At 38.8% G+C, this 12264-nt stretch overlaps 1 protein-coding gene across 5 annotated transcripts; it reads right to left on the bottom strand.

Moving 5' to 3' along the window:
• Nucleotides 1-439: 439 nt before the first annotated feature.
• Nucleotides 440-10403, bottom strand: TLR10 (toll like receptor 10). 5 transcript variants are annotated; one of them, XM_008520696.2, is made up of 4 exons: nt 10268-10403; nt 5137-5216; nt 4894-4993; nt 440-3502 (listed from the first exon to the last, which is right to left on the bottom strand). In XM_008520696.2, the coding sequence occupies exon 4, from the start codon at nt 3438-3440 to the stop codon at nt 1005-1007; it is 2436 nt and encodes an 811-aa protein (XP_008518918.2). In that variant the 5' UTR covers nt 3441-3502; nt 4894-4993; nt 5137-5216; nt 10268-10403; the 3' UTR covers nt 440-1004. The 5 variants fall into 5 exon arrangements, with proteins under 5 accessions (XP_008518918.2, XP_008518920.2, XP_008518919.2 ...); XM_008520698.2 differs by lacking the exon at nt 4894-4993; XM_008520697.2 differs by lacking the exon at nt 5137-5216 and having other exon boundaries at nt 10268-10384.
• Between the last annotated feature and the right edge of the window lie 1861 nt (nt 10404-12264).

The raw sequence follows: 12264 nt of genomic DNA, 5'->3' as shown, positions 1-12264 counted from the left end.
AGGGAGAATCAAGGAGCAACATGCTTAGGGGAAGAAGTGAGGAAGGTTTCAAAGAAGAATTGACATTTGGATTATGCCTTGAAGGATCTGAAAGATTTCCTGAACAAACCAAGGCAGGAAAGATATTACAGGCAGGCACAATGCCAAATTCTAGGGTCTGGGGGCATGAAAGAAGATTGAATGTTCGGGAAATGGACAATAACTTGATAGGGCTCAATGATAGGATGAGAGGAGGTCACAGAAGATTGGTGTCAGATCTTAAACAAGCATGAAATTTTCTTCCTTTGTCATGTGGGTGAGCCACAGAAATTTTTCTAATCAGGGAAGTAACATGATGTTTGTTTTTGAAATGTAATTTTCCAAAATTCAGGAGAGAGTGTTCTCTTTCTACGATCTGTGAGACTAGAGGGGAAGAATCAAGCAAAATGAGTAGGATACATAGGCTTTAACAATTATCTTTATTGTTTTATCTACTTGCAAAAGAAATACAGATTCATTCTAGGCACGTCCAACATCATAGAAATGTACAACATAGAAACCAAATGCTCCCTATAATCTTACCTCCCAGACCCAAGCCACTGTTACTATGCCAATGTACTGGTATGGATTCCTTTAGACTTTTATTTTAGTGTATAAACCAATATATTAATATAATTCTCTTCATACCAGTAAATATATAACTACCTCATTCTTTTTAGTGGCTGTGTAATATTCTATTGCATTAAGGTACTATAATTTATTGAATCAATCCTTATTTTGTGGATACTTGAGCTGTTTATTTTTCATGATTATAAACAATGCTGGGATGAACACCTTTTTACACAAACCTTTGCAAACTTGTGTTTCTATAGGATACATTCTTAGAAATCCTTCAAGGAACTGACATAAAGGAACAATTGTTTTTTGTTTTAATAGATATTGCTAAATTGCCACCATAAAGATTGTATTAATTTATATCGTAACAGTGTATGTAGACCTCAATTTCCCTAGAGGAGGGGAGGGTTTTACAGGCAGTCTGTTCTTATCAGAGAAATTGCAGACCCTTGAGACTCTTCATTCAGCTCTATGAATGTCTGTAGTTCAGACGTCTCTCTGGTTTCTACTAAATTAACATGAATAGCAGCTCGAAGATTTGCCCAAAAAAGTCTACATTTACGCCTATCCTTGGGCCATTCCAAGTATGCTTTCTTTTCCATGAGAGCTTTCAGCTTAGGATACCTGGTAGGAATGCAGTAGAGTGGAATGGGTTCTAGTAAAATAAGAATTATGTAATTAGAATTTTCATGACAGAGACTGTGATGGGTAAAGTCGAGTTCATAACGGTACCACTCACTCTGAACAAAGTCTGGAGACAAAACTAAGATGATTTTATAGCTTTTCTCAGTGTGGTTTATGATATTTTCAGTAATGCTGTTGCCAGGGTCAAAGTTTCCCTCATGAAGGCAAATTAACACAGAACCATCTTCTTTCTCTAGATTGGGGATCAATTCATGCTTCACCCAGGCGGAATCACGTTCACTATATGAAATAAACACATGGAATTGGACATTTCTCTTGAGTTGTCCTTGGGTTGCCTTCCTAACCCTGTGCCATGTCTGTGTCCATTGATGTAGCATCCTAAGATACCAGGGCAGGTCAAAGTGGAGGCAGCAGAAAGTTGCAGCCATCCCCAAAATGAGCATGACAACCACAATGGTGACAATCAATAGAGCTGTGTTGCAAGATAGTTCAGGAAGGTGAACATCCTTTAACTGAGTCCCCTTTAGACTTAAAGGGTACTCACAGATGTATGAATCTGACCATCCAACCATCATGCCCTCTGAATATTTTTCAAGCTGAATGAAATCTCTTAATTCACAAGTACACCGAAATGGATTTCTTCCTGCATTTAGAGTCTTAACTTCCTGGCAGCTCTGAAAAAAATCCAGAGATGGGCTGAGAATTAAGTTCATTTCAATGTTCAGAATTGAGAGTCTTCTGAAATGACTGCACCCAGGAAGATCAGTTAGAAAATTAAATGCAAGATTTAGCTCTCGCAAAGACTTCAGATGAATCATCTCTTTAGGGACAGTTTGAATTTTGTTATTATTCAGGTCAAGTATTTGAATACTTTGGGGCAAGCACCTGAAAACAGAATCAGCAAATTTATTGGATGACAGGTTCACAGTGATCAAGGTTTCTGGCCACCAGCAATTTTCATCATTTTCATGTTGTAACAGATTTTGGCTCAGATCTAAGTGCTTCAAGGATGTGTTGTTAGCAAAGCAACTCACTAAGGAAAGTGTCTCCAATTTATTGCCTTTCAAAATGAGAGTTTTCAAATGAGGCAAGTGGATAGATCTTTTAAACAGGTCATCTGTTAAGATATTATTAGCAAAATTTAAATATTGGAATTTTGAAGGACAAGTCGGGAACACCATATGTGGCATTTGTGCATCTGATATTGTCAGGTTTTCTATACCCATTTTGGTAAAAAGCAAGTAGACTCTCTCTTGTGGAATGTAAAAAACTCTGTAATGTACATGCTCCAATTTTATAGCTCTCATTACAGTATTTGAGTAGTTAAATGAATTGTGGTCAAGATAAACCTTACCTCCAAAAGTCACATTTTGGATGTGGAAGTATTCCACTGATGTATGCCAAACAAATTGGAAGATAAGGAGGAGGTCATCCCAGAGTAAATCAACCTTATTAAGTAACAGAATAGATGTCTTGGCATTCTCTAAAATAAGATTTTGTTGAGTTTCATAGCTTGCAAATTGGCTTTTGCCATCTACATTTGTCATTTCTAATATTTTTGAAGTCTTGATTCCATCACGCAAAAGAACCCAAAAATTTGTGTTCATTGGTAAAACGATGTGAAGTTTTGTTGTGTTTAAGATGGGCAAGCTACCTTCTTCATAATGAGAAAGAGTTCTCAATCCTAAGAAGACAGTATTTAGATGTAAATGGGCAATTTTCTGGAAATCTGATTTTTGAATTTTTGCCCCACTCAAACCTAGGATTTCCAGGTGTGACATGTTGCCAGTCTCCTCAGAGATAGGCATGGTGTCAAAGTCATTGAAAGAAAGATCTAAATGTCTGAGACCTGCCAGTGAATACCAAGTTACAATCTTCAGTCTGTTGTAAGACAAATCTAAATATCTTAACTCCTTGTTGAATTCAAAGGTCTTGATATCCAGTTCTTGGATTCTGTTATGGCATAGAATCAAAACTTTCAGTTCAGAGACAGAATGAAAATCTGAACTCTGGAGTTGAGAAAGGAGGTTGTAGGATAAATCCAGGGTGGTGGTGGTTGGCGTCAAGTCCACAGGAACCTTTCTTAGAGACATATTGGAGCAGTTGGTTGTCAATTCTCTTTCTTCTGGCAGCTTTGAAGCCCAGCCACATGCTGACATAACAATACAACAAAATACATAAATGCTTCTGATGTGTCTCATTGTAATTCCAAGGATTTTATTGCTGGTTTCCTCATGTGAATGATGAAGGGGAGTTCAAAATCCTAGAAAGACAGCATGTAATGTCAAGTGGTTATGTGATTTGTTAAATCCTGTAGGGTTTTTATTTTTTAAAAATTCCAACATCTGACTCTATTCACCAAGAGTTTGGAATAGGGTCTCAAACTATGTACTGAGTCTTTGACTTGATCTCAGAGATTGGGTAATAAATTTCCAAATCAGTAACTGTGCCATATTCCCCTCTCTGAGGCAAGTCAGGATTCCCAGAAGGGAGAAATATAATAGTTGGCAGAAGTGCCTCAGTTCAACTTAGGAACTTCACTGCCAGGTCATACTCAACACCCTCCTTCACATCTCCTTTGGGTAGCCTGAAAGCTTTAGGAAATTTGAAAGTAATTTTTTTTTTCTTTTGCTGGCAAAGATTTGCACTGAGCTAACATCTGTTTCCAATCTTCCTCTTTTCTTTTTCTCCCCAAAGACTCAGTACATAGTTGTATATTTTAGTTGCAAGTTCTTCTATGTGAGCTGCCACCACAGTGTGGCTACTGACAGAGAAGTGGTGTGGTTCTACACCTGGGAACTAAACCCAGGCTGCCAAAGCAGAGTGTGCTTAACTTTCTGAATTTTTTAGATTAATTATTATTTTTTCTTTTTTTTAGAGCAGTTTAAGGTTCACAGCAAAATTAAGGGAAGTTACAGAGATTTTCCATATCTGCTGTATCTGCCCACATTCACAGATTCTGTTATCAACATCCTCCACCTGAGTGGTACATTTGTTACAATTGATGGACCTACATTGACACATCATAATCACCCAAAGCCGTTGTTTACATTACAGTTCACTCTTGATGTTGTACATTCTATGGGTTTGGACAAATGTACAATGATGTGTGTCCATCACTACGGTATCATACAGAGTATTTTCATTGCCCTAAAAACCCTCTGTGCTACACCTACTCATCCTCCTCCTCATCCCCAACAACCGCTGTCAACCACTGATCTTTTTATTGTCTCCATGGTTTTGTCTTTTCCAGAATGTCATATAGTTGGAATCATACAGAATGTAGCTTTTTCAGATTGGCTTCTTTCACTTAGTAATATGCATTTAAAGTTCCTCTATGTCTTTTCATGGCTTGACAGCTCATTTCTTTTTAGCACTGAATAATATTCCATTGTCTAGATGTACCACGGTTTATTTATCCATTCACCTATTAAAGGATATCTTGGTCACTTCAAAGTTTTGGCAACTATGAGTCAAGCTGCTATAAACATCTGCGTGCAGGCTTTTGTGTAGACATAAGTTCTCAAAGAAAGGAATAATTTAACACCGACCCTGTGGACCTCTGAATTAATGTCATGGAGTTGTTCCTCAACTTTTGTATTTGTGGACATAGAGAGTCCCTTGAGCTAATATCTCACTTTCAACAACACTTACCCATACGTGTGGAAGGTCCAAAACATAGAAACAAACATGATGGTTCCTGTCCTTATGCCTCCATAGGTCTTCAGGTTGGTGGCAAAAGCAATCTGGATCACTGCCAAATAATAGTAATAATGACAAAACCAGTTTCCACTGGAGTTTCCTTGGAGGCTTTCTGGGTGCCAAGATATATATTACCCCTTCATATATATCATCTCATTTATTTCTCCCAAAACTCTGTGAGGGAAGTACTATTACCTGCATTTTACAGATGAGGAAACTCATGGGTGCAGAATTCTGAGGACTTTGAGAGAAGAGCCAGGCTCCAAGTTGTTTGACTAGACACAGAAGAGATGGTTGGAGAACTAAGATTATCACAATATTCATTATTCAAGATATTTATTAAGTACCGACTCTGCCAGGAACTTTTCTAGGCACAGGGGATATAGCGGTGAGTAGAACAGACGGAATTTCTGTTCCTAAGCTGTTCCTACACAGCTTACATTCTAGTAAAGCGTAAGAAAAGAGAGACAATAAAGAAAATAATAAATTTATATGTTAGGTGGTGATGAGGGCTAGAAAGAAGAATAGCTAAGATAAGCGGGACAGAGGAACTGGGGAGTGATCTTTTGCATAGGGTGGTCCCAAAGGCCTCTCTGACACAGTGACCTTCATGCAGAGATCTAAAGGGAGGGAGGGAGCAAGTCATCTTGTCTGGAGAAAGAGTATTCTGCAGAGAGAGAACAGCGGGTACACGTTCAAAGACCTGATGTGGGAGCATGCTCGGAAAATGTAAGCAATGACTCGAGAGAAGTTGGGGAAGTGGACTGAAGACATCAGATGTTATGAGGACTCAGGAATTTCCTCTGGTTGAAATAAGAAACCAGTGGAGGATTTAGAATAAAGGACTGGCAGATTCTGACGTACATCTAAAGACTCCTCTGCTTGTTGGGTGGAAATAACTGGAAGAGTGCAAGGCTGGCAAGGAAGACTCCCTGGGACACTATAGGGCAACTCATGCAAGAAAGAAGGTAGTGGGGGAGGTGGCGAGAAGTGGCTAGATTCTAATATTGAATTAATAAACTCAGCAACTTCATGTCCTCCCACACCAGGCACTCTGAAAACACCAAGGAAAGGTGATCAGCAGTGATGAGGGCTTTCCTGCTTCTACCGGCATGTGTCCAATACACATTGACCTCAATGTCCCACAGACTGGTCACTCCCGTAGACAAGCAGGAGGAACAAAAGGCATACTCTGCAGGGAAAACATGGTATAGCGAGACTTCTTGGTACTGTTTATGCTTCCTGTTGATCTGAGAAGCTGTGTGTGTGTGCGCATGCACACGTGCACCCATGCACCCATGCAGGCATGGTGAGGGGACAAACTAGCAGAACTAAGACAAAAAGACACCTGGAATAAGTCCTCACTCTCATCTGGATTTTTCTTTCTGTAGAATCTGACCAAGTTTGGGTTTTTGTTGTTGTTGTTATTGAAATGAAGAAATTCTAGAAAACGTGGCTATTTCCCAAAATAACTTAAAAATGAAAATACTTTATAAAACTGTTTCATAGAAAACAGGAAAATGGACACAGAAATGCTCAACCATCTGTGACACAACTGTGGAGAGAAAACTGATTTTGGTGTTCCTTGTCCATTTCACACTCAGTGGAAGAGGGTCAGGAAAGGCATTCTGTGGGATGGGATTGAGGAGATAGTAGCCTGGACCTGGCCTAGGGCGTTCACTTTCCACCAAGATATTCCCTCCAATCCACCCCAGGTAGTACTTTCTTGGTCACATCCTTTTTATATAACATTGGATACAGCATCCAATATCAAAATAAGAACAAATCAAACAAAAAGAGAGCCTCTTTGATGCAGCTTTACGTCCATGGTAATTTTCCAGATTTCTGGAATCCAGCAAAATTAATTTGTTACCAGTACCATGATTCTAATCCATTACCCACATTTAAGATGACCTGAGTCATTTGTTCTGTTTGATGAATTTACATGTTTATATCAACTCAGCATGTCGGATGGCATCTCCCCTCCATACTGACTCTATCACACAAATAAGGCAGTGGCCACTTGCTGCCTTTTTGGGTAACAACAACTACCATTCATTGGGCTAAGTAATACTAACTTGACATGGAGTGATCCTTACAACAACCACTTTGTAAGGTAAGTGCTATCATTATTCACCCTTTACAGATATGAAAAGTTGTGGTTAAGGAGGTCAAGTAACTGCCTCACAGTCACAAAATTAATACATGGTGAGTCCGCAGCCTGGGCTCCCAGCCACTATGCTATCTTGTCTCTCTATGGTGAGTCAAGGTAAATCTATTTTCAAAATATGTTACAATACATTAATCACAATGAAATTATATCTCACTGAGTCATATTGATTCTTCAAAGTTTCCTAATACACAGTCCAGGAAACTGTAATGCCACCCAAATGCAAATGCAATACCACTCAATTTAGGTTTTATATCATTACTTACAAGCTCTGGCATGGATTGAGCCATTACATTGAGCGTTATCTTCTTTAAGCCACTGTATTTAGGGGTCACTTGTTATATAAGCCAGCTTATGTCCCAACTAATGTATTATTACACTTACGATAAAACCCAAACTTCTCATACTGGATGACAACACCTCCACAAGCTGCTCTTGCTTCCTTCTGGGATCTCACTTCACATTCCTCTTCTTCTGGCCCTCCACACTTCATTCATACTGCCCTTCTTTTTCCTTGACCACACCACACTTGCTCTGACCTTAGGGACATTGCACTAGCTTTTTCCTCTGCTTGGAATGCTCCTCTCCCAATCCTTCCTCATCTGGATCTTCCGTCATTTAGATCTTGACTTAAAAGTTTATCTCCTCTAAGAGACCTGACTTGACCACCTAATCTAAAGTGGCCAGCTTGCTACTAGTTCATATCACCTTATTTTATTTCTCTACAAAACAGAGCACTTACCACTATCCTAATGTTTTGTTCATTTATTTATTGACTATCTCCTCCACTTCTCATGCCCATGAGAGAAGGGAGCTGATGATCTTGTTCAGTTTTTTATCCCCAGCACATAAAATAGTGCCTGTCACATAGCACATGCTCAGTAAATACTTTTTTAATGTATATGAATGAATGAATGATTTCAATTTTATTCCTTAGCACAAGGTGGTAACTAACATGCTCTCAAAAATATGTTTTGAACAAATGAATTCATCTTGTGAATTCCTGATATGGTGCCGTGCATGATGGTTAGAGAATGAGTTTAGTGTAGGGATTAATAAATCTGTTTCAAGTCTAATCTTAGCCACTCACTGGCTGTATTAACTTAGGTCATTTATTTAACTGCTGAAAGGTTCCATTTTCTCATCTGTAAAATGGGTTTTGTGCAGAGGAATAAAAGAGATAATGTATATAAATCACTTGTCATTATGCCTAGCATATCACAAATGGTAGCAGTTGTCAGGGCCAAGACTAGGGTGATTTCAGGCACAAATTATAAGGGGTGTCAAGAAACTCAGTAATCAAGATAAATAATGTTTTAATGAAATATTTTTAAAAGTTAAAATTAATGCAAAATCCAAGATGAATGAAATATCAAAATTTGTCATAAAAACAGGATGAGTATCACTGATTTTTCCTTTTGTCTCAGGCTCCAATATGGCTTGGCAGGACACTGGCAGTTATAGTCCTTAAGCTGACAAAGTTGTTCTTAACATTTTCTCACAGAGTACCTCAATTCTTAGAAACTTACTTTAAGCTCCTAGATCTGAAAAATGCAGCAGAATCTATCCCATTTGCTTTATCTGGAATCAACTGAGTTGAGATGTCTAGCTTCTATATTTACCCACCTTTTCTCACTGCCTAATACCACAACCTCATCTGGAACTTATGCTAACGACGGGAGAGGCCCTAACTCTTCTTGAACTTCTCTTAATATAATAAAGCAAAAAGACATTATCTCTCAGGCAATGTATCTGCATTGTGACATTTCATTAAAACATTTTCAAAAGGAGGACTTGAACTTTTGATGGAAGATGCATTTAATAAATGTTATATATTATTATCACATTCCCAGTACTATTACTACTATGCTGAGAGCAGACAAAAAGCAGAGAATGACTTTCCTTAATAGCTTGTGATTTAAAAATCCAAGTCAAAAAACACCATGAATGACTATTGGTAACTGGCCAAAGAATGCTTAATCATCCAACTCTTCCAATGGTGAAAAAAAACAGAAAGGACTTAAAAATCTATTGAATGTTGAATGATCTTTGCAACATAAGAGTAAGAATGACTGACCTTTTTTGAGTGTTTCCTATCTGCTTAGTATGGAGCTACGTGCTTTCCATACATTATCTTGTTCAATTCTCTCAACAACTCAGTGAAATGGTGGATATTTTTATCCCTATTTTACAAATGGAGGGGTTAAAGCCCAGGAGTTAAGTGACTTGCCTAACGTGACCCAGTGAATAAGTGATAGAGTATGAATTTGAACCCAGACCTATCCGGTCCTTTCCAGAACCCAGATTGAAGGTGTTTCAAACCCTGAATGAAGTAGCTTAGGATGTGATTTCCAAGGTTGATTCCATTGGCAGGACTAGCTGCCATGGTGGCCTCCTCTTCCCTTCTCACCCATGTGCCTTTCTCCAAAGTGGTAAGCAGCTGCTGTGGGACACTCTGATAGATGTCACAAAGTATGAGAGGCTTTGCCTACATGCATTCTTAAGAGAGTTATAAGTTCGTGAGAATTGAAATAAAACTCAGAAAGTGGACACAATTCTAATTGATAGCTCAGTTTATGCAGTCTGTGAGAAAGCTCTTCTAGAAATCAAATGCTAATCATTCTCTGCTCTACAGCAGACACGTGACCATCTTTGGCCACTTTTGACTTTTAAAGGAAGCTGAGAAAGGACTACATTATACAAAATTAAGATCAGATGTGCCCCAACTTTTAGACAGACCACACAAATGCAGAACTTTAAAAACTGGTAAAGGAGCAACGTTTGTTTTAAGTAGCCAAAGAGCTCATCCATCAGATGTTGTTAACATGCATTTTGGAAAACAAAAGCTAGAGAAAACTCACCACAATGCCTAGGACCATCCACCCTGGGTAGAAGGACTGACCAGGTTTAATCGATAACCAGCGAAAGGAAACGCAAACCGTCCAGCGCCTGCAACACCGCTCCTCGGATCAATAGCCTCAAGGCCACTCACTAATCATTAATCTTTAGATTAATATAGGCAAAATTATAAATTCTAAAACTGAATAAGGCCGCTTTCCTCCCATCCACATGAGTTCCATCTCTTCTTTAGAAAAGACCCAGGGAACCCTTATTTCTTCTTCACGAGGTCACAAAAACAAAGATAACAGTTCTTACCCGCCGAGATCGCACCGGCTCCGGCAGAGCTGCAGGTGTGGATGACTGGTTGGCACGGCCAGAATTGGCTGCAGGAGAGTTTGAATCAAGCGTTTCTGTGAAGCTTAAGCTCCTTTGCCCTCTACTGCATGCTGCCGGCATTACATGTTGCATAGATTCATTGTAGTCTTACAGGACTTTTCAAAAAATTGCAGTAAAATACACAAAACACAAAATTTTCCACTTTAACAATTTTTTAAGTGTACCGTTCAGTGGCATTAAGTACATTCACATTGCTGTGCAACCATCACCACTCTCCATCTCCAGAACTTTTTCATCATCTCATTCATTTCATTCCCCCCTCCCCTCAGCTCGTGGTAACCACTGTTCGACTCTGTCTCTATAAATTTGAGTACTCTAGGTACCTCATGTAAGTGGAATCATACAGTAATTGTCCTTTGGTAACTGGATTATTTCATGTAGCGTGGTATTTTCAAGATTCTTCCATTTTGTAGTATGTATCAATTTCCTTACATTTTAAGACTGAATAATATTCCGTTGTGTATATATATATACACCACATTTTGTTTATCTATTGATCCATCAACGGACATTTGGGGTGTTTTCACCTTTTGGCTATTGTAAATAATGCTGCTATGAATGTGGATGTACAAATATCTGCCCAAGTCCTTGCTCTCAATTCTTTCGGGTGTATACCCAGAACCCAGAACTGGAATTGCTGGGTCATACAGCAATTCTAGGTTTAATTTTTTGCAGAACTGCCATGCTGTTTACCACAGCATCTTAGACCACTTTGATGGTGCCTTACTTCAAGCTTCGGGTAGTTATCTTGCTCATCAAATTGGATGGGAGGCCAAGCGGTGCCGAGAAGGAATAGGAATGGTGGCCCCATAATTTGAGCAATCTGACTGGACAAGCACAGGAAGCTAGAGCACACAAGCTAGAGGCCTTGTCTTGAAAGGAAGTGGGAAAACAAGCATGGTGTTATTTATGCAGATTGCAGAGTACAGACCAATTTTTTTAAAGCAACACTTTTCAAGGTTTTTATCATACTTAAGATTCAGGTGACACTGCTGGAGATCACTAGTGAAGATGAAAATTTCCACATGGATTTGTCCACAGGAGGAATGACAATTTAAAAGGAATGATTATAATAGTTTTACATAAATGTGAAATTGAGGAGGGAGTGTGTTCTTAAAACAAGAATTTTTTTTACAATGATATTGGTGTTTTTTCGTTAAAATGTAATGCATGTATTTCTACATATATTTTAGGGGAAAAGTCATAAAATGAATACTGTATAAAGAAAAACAAAAACAGTCTGTTCTACTGCCCACCTTAAACATAGAAACATGTCTACATATACACGAAAACAGGTGCTGGGTGCACACCCTTCAGGAATGTTGGAGAGGGTACTCCCAGCTTGTTGGATGAACCAAGCTCTAAAATCTCTTCCATCTCAGAAATTCTCAAATAACTCTGATCAGCACATTCACGATCTCTATTGCCCTCTCAAGGAAAAATAACCACTTGGGGTTTTTGGTATCCAAATACATATTCTTCCCTTTCCCAGAGCCCACTGTGTTTAAATACTTTACACCGTCAGCGAAGGGAGTTTTCTTTCCTTATTTTTAATTTAATTAGTAAATCATGCCAAGTTAGAAAGTAGTACTTTGTGTCATCATCATCATCATCACCATCACTGTTGTTTGCATTTACTTCCTAAGTGCAAGATACTGCCTAATCCACACCACAAACTACATAGAACATATAGGTGACTCCCACTTGAGAGGTGAGGAAACTGACTCAGAGAGAACAAGAAACTTGCCCAAGGTCATCATCCAGTAAGAGATGGAGTCAAGGTTCAAAACTGAGTCTGTCTGGCTCCAAAGCCTACAATATTTTTACTACTCTAGGTGCCCAAGAGTTTGTGTACCACTCCCTCTGCCTTCACCTGGAATTTCTAAAATCTTTAAATCTTTATTTGCAATGAACAC

This window comes from Equus przewalskii, chromosome 3, assembly GCF_037783145.1.
Source record: "Equus przewalskii isolate Varuska chromosome 3, EquPr2, whole genome shotgun sequence".
NCBI lineage: Eukaryota > Metazoa > Chordata > Mammalia > Perissodactyla > Equidae > Equus > Equus przewalskii.
Note: the sequence above shows the minus strand (reverse complement) of the source record. Positions and strands in the feature narration are given on the sequence as shown.